The sequence below is a fragment of the Marmota marmota genome, unplaced genomic scaffold (assembly GCF_001458135.2).
Source record: "Marmota marmota marmota unplaced genomic scaffold, marMar, whole genome shotgun sequence".
Taxonomy (NCBI): Eukaryota; Metazoa; Chordata; class Mammalia; order Rodentia; family Sciuridae; genus Marmota; species Marmota marmota.
Genome location: NW_026000005.1, coordinates 28,234,232 through 28,247,948, shown reverse-complemented (window position 1 = coordinate 28,247,948; position 13,717 = coordinate 28,234,232). Strand labels below are relative to the sequence as shown.

At 38.8% G+C, this 13,717-nt stretch overlaps 1 protein-coding gene across 1 annotated transcript in view; it reads right to left on the bottom strand.

Moving 5' to 3' along the window:
* The window catches only part of Unc80 (unc-80 homolog, NALCN channel complex subunit), a 188,038-nt gene that overhangs the window by 173,330 nt on the left and 991 nt on the right, over nucleotides 1-13,717 (bottom strand). The window contains exons 3-6 of the mRNA XM_048808985.1: nucleotides 12,778-12,826; nucleotides 9,920-10,076; nucleotides 8,775-9,076; nucleotides 406-529 (exon numbers count right to left, since the gene is read on the bottom strand). Coding sequence (XP_048664942.1) covers nucleotides 406-529; nucleotides 8,775-9,076; nucleotides 9,920-10,076; nucleotides 12,778-12,826 — 632 coding nt within the window. The remainder of the gene's footprint in view (nucleotides 1-405; nucleotides 530-8,774; nucleotides 9,077-9,919; nucleotides 10,077-12,777; nucleotides 12,827-13,717) is intronic.

Sequence of the window (13,717 nt, the reverse complement as noted above, 5' to 3'; positions counted from 1 at the left end):
GCACAATCTCATTAAATGACTCCTGAAGTGAAATGCTTTGATAGCATCTACTTCATCTACTATGATAATGATAAAATGATAATTATAATAAGAGATACTGCTTACTCATTTTCTGTGTGCCAGGCAGTCACTGTGTTTTTAGAACATTTTACATATTTTAACTCATTTGTTCCTTACAATAATCCTGTAAATTCTATCAACATGATGCTTTAATTCCCATTTTACAGATGAAGGAACTTACCCAAAGTCACACAATAGAAAAGCATGAGTCCCTGTTGGATATGAATAAGCCCTGTACTTGGGACATCCAGATACGACCCCCCCCCCCCAGATGTTCTTATTCTAAACTTCTTAAGGGAAAATCATCCCACCACCCTTACATCAAAGCGTGAAGGAATCACAAACCTGTAATGATGTTCCTAATGGGTTTTACCAATGCTGTGAAGCCAGAGACTTCCGGCTGTCTGTGTTCCCACATAGGCTGCCATATTACAAGACCACTGGCCAATCGGAAGGTGAGGTCAGATTCCTGGGGAGAGAAAAATCTGTCTAATAACTGGTTTGTAAGAACTGGTTAGAGGAAACAACGCATTCACAAGGTTATTTCCTGAATGGGTTGATGTGCCAAACTTTCTTTGGGTAAACCAATAACCCTAAGCTATCACTGCAATCACTGTGGAAATCACAGTCATCTGCTTTATGCAAAATAAATAATTAATCAAACTGTAGCTTTGGGCAAAGCATAGAATGCACAAATTAATGTTTTGTGTTGGCAACAATTTCAAAAGTCTTGGTGGATCTCTTCACTGGAGATTGTCATTATAATTCCTCTTAATTATTTAATTGTCCTCATTTTTCCCTAATAAGGCAATATCCTCACATCCTGGCTATTTCGACTTTCTATGCTTCAGTCCATTTCTCCTTGCATTTTATGGAAGTAGGTAAATATATTTTAACCCTTTGTGGTGTGTTATTTTGTTCTCTTAATAATCTTTAATTCCTTGAGGGTAGGGACAGATCAAGCACCCTCCTTCCTTCCCACTCCAACATCACAACTCTTAATACAGCACTAGGAATTGTGGACACAATAGAAATCCAATAGGTACTTGCTGAATTAGACGGACTTTACAACCCATGTTCACACGACTTATCCCTAGTTAAAGGTCTCTTCCAAAAACATATTCTCTGCTTCATCATTATGTTATTTCCAGAGGCCTAGATATTTAAAATGTAATCTCACATTGTGTAAATCCAAATACATGGTGTTGTGAGAATGCATCTTACACAACTCAGCCTCTCAAAGAAGTGTGAAGTTGGAAGCAGAGAATGTGATCACAGGTTAATGAACACATCTGAGACCCAGGAATTCACTTAGGACCATGATGTATAACCTTGCCTTGCATATTGCAGTTACTTGGGGAGATTTTAAGACATAAGCATCCTAGGTCTCACTTCCCTCCCATACCCAGACCCATTAAATAAGAACCTCTGTGAGGTTTTCTAAAGTTCCCTGTGGCGACTCTTACATGTAGCCATAGATGGAAGCCACTGAGCTAGAAGGATAAGAGCCTAGAAGAAATTGGAAAATAGAAAAAGAAAAGTGATTCTGCAAATGGTGAATCAATGTGGTTGAATGTCAAAGCATCTTTTGCTGAAAACATTGTTAAAGTCCCTGAATAAGTTCACCCACACTGGTAGAGAAGGGGCACTTCTGCAACACTGAAGACCAGGCTGGGAATCTGGCAGCATTAGCAGCAGAGCCCCAGCAGTACCCACAGTGGGAAAAGCCTCCAGGGTTCCCTGGGAAATAACTGGGATAGCTCATGAAGCATCTGGTCGAATTCATTCCACATTTATTCTACAGATATTTATAGAGCACATACTATGTGACTGGTACTATTCTAGGTTGTCAAATACAATGGAGAACAAAGAATGCAAAAAATCCTGCTCACAGTGCAAAGGAGAAGTAAAGCAGGTAAGGACATATGTCAGGAAAGGTGTTGATATCTTAGGAAGGTCAGGAAAGCATAGCATTCCATGAAAGAGGACCAGCAAGCACAAAGGCCCTAAGTTTGCAGAGTGTCAAGAAGCAACCAGTAAATTGTGGGTCTGGAATCAAGAGAATGAGAGAAGAAGGGTTAAAAAAAATAAGATCAGGGAAATTATCATGTGTCAGATAATTTATTTCCTAACAGGACATAGCAAGAGCTTCAGCAATTGCTGAGTAAGAAGGAAAGCTACTGAAGGATTCTGAGTATCAGACTGTCATGACTGGAAATGGGTTTCAATAGGTTCACTCAGACTATTGAGAATAGTTTGAGAAAGAGCAGAGGTGGAAAGAGAGACAATTTAGCAAGCTATTGTTATCATCTAGGTGAAAGATGGTTAGACTAGGGTGCTAATACATAATAAAGTAAGAAATGGTAGATTCTGAACTCATTTTAGAGATCTACCTACAGAATTTGCTAGCTGATAGGATGCAGAATGTGAGAGAGAAAGAGGTACCAAGATTTGGGGCTTTGAGATTAATGAAGATGAACAAGATGAAGAAGAGCAGGTTTGGGGATTTCAGAAGCATGACATGTTAAGTTTGAGATGCCTTAGATTTTCAACAAGAGATATTAAGCTAGAAACAAATAGGTCTGAAGGTTAGAGGAGGGTAACCCACATTTCCTTGAAATGGCCCTAGGGAAGTCTGCATGATATTATCCAGCAAGCAGGGAGTTACCATTAAGCAAAGCTTATCAGATTTGTCTTCAGAAAAGCAGGACACCAAAGCTCAAATGACCTGGTTTTAATGATATCTTAGTTTTTTTTAGCTCAATCCTTGTCCATGTTTCTCATAATATCAACACAAGTAAAACTCTGATGGACATTGTAACAGGAAGTGCTAAAATCTCTGATACTAAAATTTCTTGTACTAAAATTCTAGCTTTTTGCATATTGCATCTAACGGCATTCACTGACTGTCATCATTTTGTTTTCTTGATATAACCCCAACTAAATTGCATTTTTTTTGGGGGGGAGGGGTACCAGAGATTGAACCCAGGGGCACTTTACCACCAAGAAACATCCCCCTGTCTTATTTATTTTTTATTTTAAGACAGGGTCTCACTAAGTTACTGGAGGCCTCACTGCTGAGGCTGGCCTTGAACTTGTAATCCTTCTGCCTTAGCCTCCTGAGTAGCTGGGATTATAGGTATGTGCCACCACACCCTGCTAAATCACATATTTTTTGAAAACAAGTCCAGAACTTCTTCTGAACATTTCCCTTTGAGCATAAATATATAATTGTTAATTAAATGAACAATATTTTCACTTTCTCTAAAAAAGAGCAATTAAATTCTATCACTCTACAGACTTGAATATCTGTATGCAGCATCTTTGGTCTCCTCTTGTGTTGGTATGTTCCTGTGCAAATTGTTTTAAGTTGGCTGAGTGCATAAACTCTGAGACCCTAATTTTTCTTCCAGAGTCTTCTATAGTGGGAATCCAAGGCTATTTATCCACACACACAACCAGAAACTCAACACTTGGAGAAGATACTTTTCAATCATTCAAATAGTTGTAGAACAAGTAGTCTAAAAGGTCCTGAGAAAAAAACAGAAGGTGTAAACACTGATGGGTGGAATCCACATCTCCACATTTCAGATGCTTTTGTGCTTTCCCTCAGGGTCTGTTTCTAAGATGTCATGAAGCCATTCTAAATGTTCTGACTGGTTGCTTGGAGAGATTTAATCGAACAACTATTATTTTAAGTTCCATTTTAAAGTTGTTTACTTCACACATAGGGATTTAGTTAAAATCCCCCTGCAGGCATGCATTTTGTTTTATTTCCTATTGTTTCTCCATTACTAGTGGTGCCTAGATAGAGCACTCAATAGGTGTTCCTTGAGGGATGAGTGAATATTATAAAACTGTGACAATATTGACACCATATTTTAAAAAGATTCTTTAACATTCATCATTTTTCACTGATAAGATTAAATTTAGACTAAAGGCAATCATATACTTGATTTTCAGACTGTTGATTTTATGTGAACTTTTTGAGCTAATTATAATTTTAAAGGAAAGGAAAACATACATTGAGTCATATGCTGTCTTACCAATGAATGAGTCACTTAAATTAGAGTTATTTGCTAATTGGTGAATTCATTCATTCAACAATGATTAAGTACCTACTAAACACAAATACTACATTAGCTACCAGAGATATAGTGATAATTTTCACCTGAGAGAGATAAAGAGATAATGATAAACAAATTGAGTACAACAGTGAACATGCCCCTGAAATATCATGGAAATAGAGGAGGAGTAAGGATGGATCCCTAATGATGTTCTAAAGGATGAATAGGAGTATTCTAGGAAAGGGGTGGAGTTTGAGGACATTCTAGGCAGCAGGACCTACATGACAAAAGGCTTGAAGAGAACCGTATTATATTCTTAGGAGGCTCTAAACATCTGAAGCTCTAGGAGAAGTAGACAGACATGTCATACAGGGCCCAGTGTAGCAGATCTCATTACTGGAATTTTACCTAACCTCTGTATTTTGAGAAATCAACAAATTATCATAAGCATGTTGGTGACATGGTCAGATCTACACTACAGATAGGTCATTTGGGTGTTAATGTTGGATTTTATGAGGGAAACAGGAGACTGTGCATCCATGGAGAAAGAAAAAGTTCCAAGAAAGAGAGACACTTAGGTTAAGGTTGTAAATAGGTATCAAGAAGGTGTGGTGAGTCTGAAAAATATTTAGGAGAAAAAATGGGTGGGAATGTGTGATTAGTGGAATGTGCAGATAAGGATGAGATTATAAGTAAAGGTAGTTTGTGTGAAGGATCTGAAATACAGAATATAGGGACAAGGGCTCCACCAGAAAAAGTCTGAAATGCCCATAGATGAAGTGAGTTGAAAATCTGGTCCACAGGTCAAGAGAAGAGTCTGCCTTGGATATGCAGAATTATGTGATCTCAGCCTATAGGACACAAATGGTAAATTAATGGGGGGGGGGGTTCCAGGGAAATGATAGAGTAAGAAGAGCAAGATGGCCATACATGGTGGCATGCCAGTAATCTCAGCTACTCAGGAGGCTGAGGCAGGAAGATCACAAGTTCAAGGCCAGCCTGGCAACTTAGTGAGATCCTGTCCCAAAATTTTAAAATGACTTTAAAATAGGGTATTAATGAATCTCAGTGCAGAGTGCTCCTAAGTTCAATCCCCAGCACTCCAAAAAAAAAAAAAGAGCAAGAGAACCAGGATGCATCTCTGGGGGACCCCAATATTAAATGGACAGTCAAAGGAGATGCAGTCTAGAAAAGAGAGGGAGCAGAAATACGGATGCAAGGAGAATCGGCAGTGTGTGGTATCATGAAGAGAATTAAAAGCTTCAAGAGTATGTTCAAGTATAGCTGAGGTTTGATGAAATAAGGATTGAAAAATACAGATGAGGTTCAGTAATTCAGACCTTAGTGGGGAAAAAACAACAACAACTGCAGTACAGAAACTTAAGAAAACTTTGTAGGAAGTCAGATGGAATTGGGGTTGAATCTCTCTTTGGTTATTAACAAGCTTGACTGTTATCTCTCTGAACCTCAGCTTTGGAGATAAAGGTACTCACTTCCATGTGGGTGGTTGAAAATTGGAAATGATGTGTGAAAACTGCCTGACATATCATAGAGTCAAGCAGAACAACTGCAAGGAGTTGAGGAATAAAGGAAGATGAGGATGTAGAGGCTTGGCCTCATGCCGACTGAACTTAGGCCTCCCCTATGAGGCCCAACCTACAATACTGTGTTGTAAGTGCTGAGTGGGGACTCACGGGAGTATAGTCAAGCAAAGCACAGACAAGTGTGCAGTGCCCTGGGGTTGGAGAGCACAGGTCTGTAGAAGTACAAGCCTGGATGGCCGTGTGGTTTCCCCAGTTGCACACCTTTGTCTGCAATAAGAATAGAAAAGATGGTCTTGCGGTAGGAGTTTTGAAGGGCAAAGGACAGTAATGGTACTGGTGAGGGAGGGACAGTTCATATGGGCTTATATCAACATGGAAAGAAGATAGTCTTCTGCATAGTCTGATAATCAGCAGGCAAATGGGGCACAGAATTCCCTTCTGCTCACTGCCTGGGGACACTTGCTGACACCTGGAATCACTTGCAGTTGTTAGAACTCAGGGAAGCGGGGATGTTACTGGCATTTAGTGAGTAGAGGACAGAGACGATGCTAAATATTCCAGGACAAGGCATTATCTGGACCAACATGCCAACTGTGCCAAGACCAAGAAACTGATCTGGAGATTGTACGTTCCCTAGCAACACTGAAAAAAGCAAATACCTCTTTTTTAAATGGAAAAAAACCTTGTAGCAAAATTTATTGACTAACACTTTTTATTATCCATAGTATCTAGAACAGTACTTCCCTCCTAGCAATGGCAAAATGATAAAATAACAATCATGCTACTAATGTAACTCATAATAATTATTTATTTTGTATCAACCACTGTGCAATATTGGGTCACAGGTAAATGTGGGTATTTGGGGCAAGCTTTTCCAACTATCTGTAGTCTCTCCTGAAAAAGGATCTCAATGTCTCTCTCCCCAAAATACATGACGCCAACAGCAATAAAATATCAACAGCAAAAACAACTAGCCTTTCTGTGTTTCAGGCTGAGTACTAGAACTTACTGAATTCTCACAATGTACCATGAATGTATCCTTAAGTCAACTTAGACTTGAGAAAAGTGAGATTAAATAAATTAATTGCTTGATGTCATATGGTAGGAAGCAACCAGCACTGAATTCAAAGAGAGTTTTATCTATTTCCAAAACGTAAACTTCTGCCATGTCTTTCCAAACAAAATTATGGCCATTCTGGGCATGCCTGTTTTTCCAATGTGGGTGATATTGGTTGGCACATAGATATGTTCAGGGGCAATGGGTTCTTCTGCCCTCTCTATTTTAAAGACTGTGTGCCCATTTAAAATTGCTGGTTTTAGCACTTGGATCAGCTTCTGATAATGGTGTGGGTTTTCTCAGTAACTCATTAAACACTTACTGAGAGCTTCATGTGCCACATACTGTTGTGACCTGGACAAGCAGCATTCCTTCATGCCAGGACTGCTGTTCAGGTGGGCATGATGGGCAGTGCACATGTACACAAACACTGATAGTCATTCCTGGTAGTGGCAAGTGCTATAAAAGGGGAAAAGGATGCAATCATATATTGGTGACACAAAGGTGGTCAGTGAAGAACTTTCAGAGGTGTTCACATTTGAATTGTGAGAAATTTGATGAGAAAGACAGGGCCATGTGAAAAATCCAAGTAGAGGATGTGGATGAATGTTTCAAGCCGAAGAAAAAAAACAGTGCAAGGACCTGAAGACAGGAATGAGCTCATCAGGTTTGAGGTGAGCCCACAGTGAGCCCAAAGGTTAGTGAACAGGAGAGAAACTAGTGAATGAAGGAGAGGCTCCAGAGAGGGCTTGGGTTCAGGTTCCATAGGCCAGGTAGATGTTCTCATTTAAAGAGATGCTTTCCATTAAGTGTCCTTTTAAAAGATTTTTAAAATAGGATGTTACAGGTTTTAAAACAACAATTTGACTTAACAATACAAAAAAATTAGCATATTTTATTGGTAATGTTGCTAGTGTATGTGTTGCTTTTGGGGAATTTATAGGTAGTTTGAAATGGATTCCTATCAGCAATGGGACAGTGTCCATGGGAAATGAACTTTTTTTTTTTTTTTTTTAGAAAACTAAAATGAGTACAAAGAATCTCTAACCCACTCCCTTTGTAGTGATTGCTCATGGTCACAACCCCCTTCATATATGCATTGCTATCTTGAATATTTATTCATTAATGTCATAATATTCTACTGAAAGATTAGTACAGTACATTCCTTCCAGTGTGGTGCTTAGATATAATATGATATGTGTGTCTTCACACAGATCCATGCTTTGTTGGAGGTATCCACAATCTCATGCAATTGGGGATCCAAGATATTAAGTAACATCAAAAATAGGGTCACCAGTTAGACAATGGTAGCACACTGATTTCAAGTTATATTGTACTTTCCAGATTCAGCAGTAGATGGATATAATTGTATTTTAAGACCATTGGTTTTCATGTAATCTCATGCTTTGTATTTTATACATTTAAAAATATTTTAAAATGCACTTCTTAGACTGAACCTGTCAAAAAGTCCATAGCACGTAAAAATTTTAAACTTCAGCTTTAGACCCTGTATTGTAATGAGGTAGTTACAAACTGTTATAGAAATACAGAGAAGATTGGTGACAAAGTCTACATGGAGAAGGTCAAAGGAAAGCTTCATGGATATGATGATACTGAAGTTAGAGTTTGAAGGACCATGAGGAAGAGAGGAGAGAACAAGAGCAGAGCAAACAACAAGAGCATATTCAGGGAATGGTTCCAGTGGCTCCCAAGGCTGCATGATGAGGGGGCCAACAGGGGCTGACAGTTGGTAAGTCAAGAAAGGGACTGAAGCTTTAGATCATGCTTGGTCTTATACACCATGTTTAATAGGTTGGACGTTATCTTGAGGCAGATGGAGAACTACTGAAGATTGGTAAAGGATATATGCAGATTTGTGTTTTTAAGGTAATGTGCAGAAGTTTAATCCCAAAATCAAACCCTCCCTGCCTTGATTTGCCATACGACCATATGAAGACATGGATAACCAAATATGGAAATATCGTTTGAAGCCCACTCTCACCTTGACTCCATCCCACCCATGCCTAATGCCTGCATACCGCTCACCTTAATCCTGTGTACCAGAGGAGCAAACAGAAACACAAAGAGCTCCACAGTAGCCATGGAGTTCTGGAAGATCTTCCTCCGGTTGTTCTCCTCTTCATCATTGGAGCTGCTCTGGCAGGGCTGACCTGGAGAACCCTGGTTTTCAACCTGGTGGATGAAAGCGCTGCTGCTGCCACCCCAGCTGGAGCCTCGGTCTGTACCCCCAAACCGCTCACTGCTGCAGTCCTGGGGGGCCTCTAGGAGCATCCAGTGCAGGGTGTGAAGAAGTTTGGTCTCAGCGACACCGAGCTTATCTTGGTGGCCTGCATTGGACAACCACACAGCCAAGAAATAGTAAACGCTGACCAGAACAACAGATGTTAACCTTTGGTCTGGGAAGAATATCTCTACTTAGCTCTGCAGCTTGATTTTCCAGAAGACACTAGCATTTCTCTACATCTCTAACAACTACTATCAGCAGGGCTCATTTTTGTTTGGGGGGCTGTCTTGCTGGCTGAAATCTCTGTACAAGAGCATGCTATATCATGTAGGTAGAATCTGCAATTATATCTCATCTGTCAAATACCCAAACATATTTCCAAGCAGGTAACATAGTGGTTAAAATATAGACTCTGGAGACAATAACCATTCTATTTTAGACATCATGACCTAGAAAGGCCCCTTTATAGAGATAACATTTGAGCAGAGGCCCAGATGAGGTCAGGGAATGAGATGGAAAAAAAATGTGCACTCTAACATGGGATATGGCTAGGACATAGTGCCAGATGAGAAAATAATCTTTATGTACACACACCCACATACACACACACAGGCCACTACAAAGTTGGGGAAATGTCTTCAATAGTCAAATTCATGAAGTGGTTGCTTGAAGAACTGGGAGGTCGAAGAGGAAACCTCTAGGTAGGACTCATCTAGGACAGATGAGAGTCATTCACTTAGAACAATTAAAAACAACAGTCAGTTCACTGGTAATATTGAAATAATGATGGTACTGATGTGAGTAGAATTTTGAGAATTAAATAAGATGATATGTGAACAGTGCATGGGACGATAACAACCACTCAATGCATGTTTTTTTTTTTTTAATGAGTATTGAACACATAGGACAACAATATGCAATAAACAAGTAATGTAGGAGCACCAACCTAGCTTGTTCCGGTTGGAAAGCAGAGTTGCAGTACAGTGGAGAACATGAGGCAAAGCAGCTTGCACCAGTTCCCATCTGGAAATGCTCTGGATGGCTTCAGAAAGGGCTGGAGAGAGGCCATGCAGCTTGTTTTCTACCAACACTCGTTCAAAGGACTGTAGATTTAAAAAGAAAAGCATATAAAATAATGAATTTGAGATTCTGGTTGGTAAAAAGTAGATATCAAGGTACTATATAACCTAGAAGATACAAGTTGCTGGACCAAATTCCTTAGGGTTCACTCACTTGCATCTTACACATATGTTGACCTACACTGGATCGGTCATGAATTCCTATTATCTGCCTGTTTGCAGGCTTTTGATCCAAAGATATGGCTTGAATTGTTAAATGATTATCATTTCTGTCAAAATAAGCTTCCTATAACAGAGATGTATTTAACCTTGTGAGATTTTTGAACACAATATTTTTTAAAATGTTCTGAGTCATCCAACAGGCCTGTCACAACTGCAGACCAAAATGAAATGTGTTCTGCAAAGGTGTCTTGAGAGATAGAATTTATGTCAATTTGTTCAACAGGTGTTAACTAAGACACAACTCTGCCAAGCAATCTGTTTTTGGGGTCACTGATTTATTCCATGTCCCTAGCAATGACCTGGCAGAGAACACTCCTTAACTTAATACTGGAAACATTAAAAAAAAAAACCCACTTCATATCTGTTGAATAGAGAAAGAACAGAAGGAAGAAAAGGAGGGAGGGATGAGAGAAGCCATCTTGTCTTTGCAGCTTATAAAGTCTTCTATCCCTGCCAGGGATGCTCTCAGAGATGAGACACCCTAGAACAAGTAACAAATTTGATCTGCTCAGGGTTTTTGTTTGTTTATTCATTTTGGTTTTTATTTTGTTTTGTTTGAGGGTGGAGGAGAATGTCATTGCAAGGTATTGGGGAAAGTAAAGATATCAGATATTAGAGTGATGATAATGAATATGTAACTTCTAAGAACATGTTTGATACCCCCTTACACATGTTTAAGAACCTTGTGTAATTGTCTTGGAGAAGGATCATAGTACAAGACCCAAGTGTTCTAACTGAATGACCAAGGCTTTGATAAGAAGCACAATCATATGTAATATTTGTTTTTCTTGAAGAAATGAAATAAAGGCCTTTAGATATGCTGGCGATACAGATTCAACTACTTTAAAATTCCTCAACTGAAGTATTCATTAAGTAAAGGATGAGTATGTTAGACACTAAAAGATTTTTAAAAAATTTATATAGTCTAATGAATATACTAAAGAGGATGCGTTATGTATTTCATTTTGTTCTTAAATGCTACTAATGTAACTTTTTATAATTTATTTTAAATATTGTTTTTTAGTTGTTGGTGGACCTTTATTTACTTATATGTGGTGCTGAGAATGGAACCCAGTGTCTTACACATGCTAGGCAAGCGCTCTACCACCAAGTTACAACCCCAACCCAACTTTTTATAATTTTTTAAACCTTGAAAACTGTTTTTCATATGGATGTCTAAATACCTCTATCCCTATCTATCTACCCATCCAAAAAATGTAACCGCTATTTGATATTTTGTGGCTAAACCAAAAATGTCAGACACGACTTTGCTAAGAACAGAGAAAAATAATGGTTGGTTTAAAATACTGTAATTGGCAGCATAGTTTTAAGAAAGACTTAGAGATTTCAACTGTCAAATTATTCTAATGAGTCAAGTACAACGAGAAGTTCCATTAACAGGCCCGTATAAGAAAGCTACATTTAAAAATAATATATCTATGTGGCAATTTTGACGGACAGGAGACTCAATAAAAAAATGTTTACTTGAGTATGTGTGTGTTTCTAGCTCTCCTGTTGGCTTCCATCACAAGTCACGATTCCTAAGTGCTCCTCACCAGAAAGTCATCCACGTAGCTGTTTTTAAACATGCATGGCAATATCCAAAGGGGTAGGTTTCTACTTTCACATTATAATACATGAAATGTCAAGGCATTTGTGAGAGCTCCACATTTTAAGGAAATCTGTTAAAATCTATTTCAATTTTGCTTCATGATATCACATCTTATTTTTTTTTTCCATTTACAAAATGGGACTTTGTAAGGAAATGGGATTCTCTTAGAATCTCAAGACAGGTGCACATTGTATAAATATTAATAGCATTATTTTCACTTGTAATAATTTTACATTATTCATTTCAAACTTCCAGAGTGTATGGCAAACATAAAACAGAAATGTCTATTATTGTGTTCAAGTGGCTCATAGCAATTCATAATAGGAACATCCACTGTATAATAATCTCGATTTTGCTGATTACCAATGTGACTTTTCACACATGCCTTGGAAGGCGCTCCATGCCTGGTTCTATTGTCTCTCTCCTTTCTTCCAGCACTCAGTTCCTCCCCACTCTATCCCTCACTTCCCCATTGGGTGCCCATGTCCTCTAGCTCAAGGTCTCTCAGCTCTTCCCTCACTATGTTATTCTCTCTCCCTTCCTTCATGTCTTTGCCCAAGCATCGCATTAATAGTTAAGTCTTATCTACTCTCCCCTTATAAAACAAACTCCTACTAAGGTGTTTCTCAATCCCCTTTGTTGCTTTTTTTTTTTTCTCCAGTGCTTATCACCATGTGGCTTATTATTTATGTGTTTTATTTTCACATTTGTTTGTGGCCTATCTGCCACCGCTCAATCCCATCAGTAGAATTGTGTCTGGTACACAGTAGGTGCTCAATAATATTTACCAAATGATTTAATATGTGTAGTCAGTATGATTTAATTCTTTCTTTGAGTTCAAATCACCACACAGAATATGAAAATAAACATTTAATGGTGAAAATCACGTACCACACAAGAAGCTTCATATTGCTTCCCCAGTTTAGGCCTCAAAAATGCACTGAAAAATTAAGGGAGACACTTATTATAAACATGAGAAAAATTATTATTAAAGCATCTTATGACACATTTTTCAATGAACAGACATGGAGCTATGAAACTCAAATTTCATGCTTCCTTATAGCTGGTTAATGAGCAGGTGTTGAACAGCCGAGGACACTTGCTTTTACACTTGTAATTCGGTATATGAAAAAGACGTGAATCTCTACAATTTTCCAGATCCACTCTAATTCTCAAGAGTTTTACCTAATCAGATTCTATATTGCCAATGGTCAGAAGTGGTGCATTACTCTTGTGCACAGTCATATTAACAACTGAAAAACGAACACTCTGTGGATCATGACTGCCAGGATCTAATTTCTTATCTGATAAATCTCGATGATAATAGTAATAATAATGATAATAATAAATAAATAGGGAACCTTCTTTGCTCTTTATTGGAATAGGTTTCAGGCCTGTCCAGGGTGGGGGAGAAATCCCTTATCAAAAACCATTCTCTTCAGGGGCTTTTACCAGAGAGATTACGCCAGATGAATCTGGGCAAAAATGGTTAACAAGTGGGCATAACAAATATCCACCGAACAAGAGCCGGAAAACAACAGGTCACCAGGCTGGAATTACAGCCGGAGATGGAGGGGGAATTGGACGCAGGAGCACAACCAGTCATAATTATCTTCCCTAGCCATCCACCCCCTCTTCCCAGACTCTTTGCCCTCCCACCCTCTAAATAATGTATATATTTATTTGAAAACTGCCAATCTGCTTGTCGTCAAACTTCACTGATTTTTTTTTTTTTTCCAAATGCGTGTTTCTAAACCGGTGCAGAGGGCTGGCTTTCCAGCCCCAGAGAGGGAGCTGCAGGCTGTGGCGCGGCCTCAGCGGCAGCGGTGAC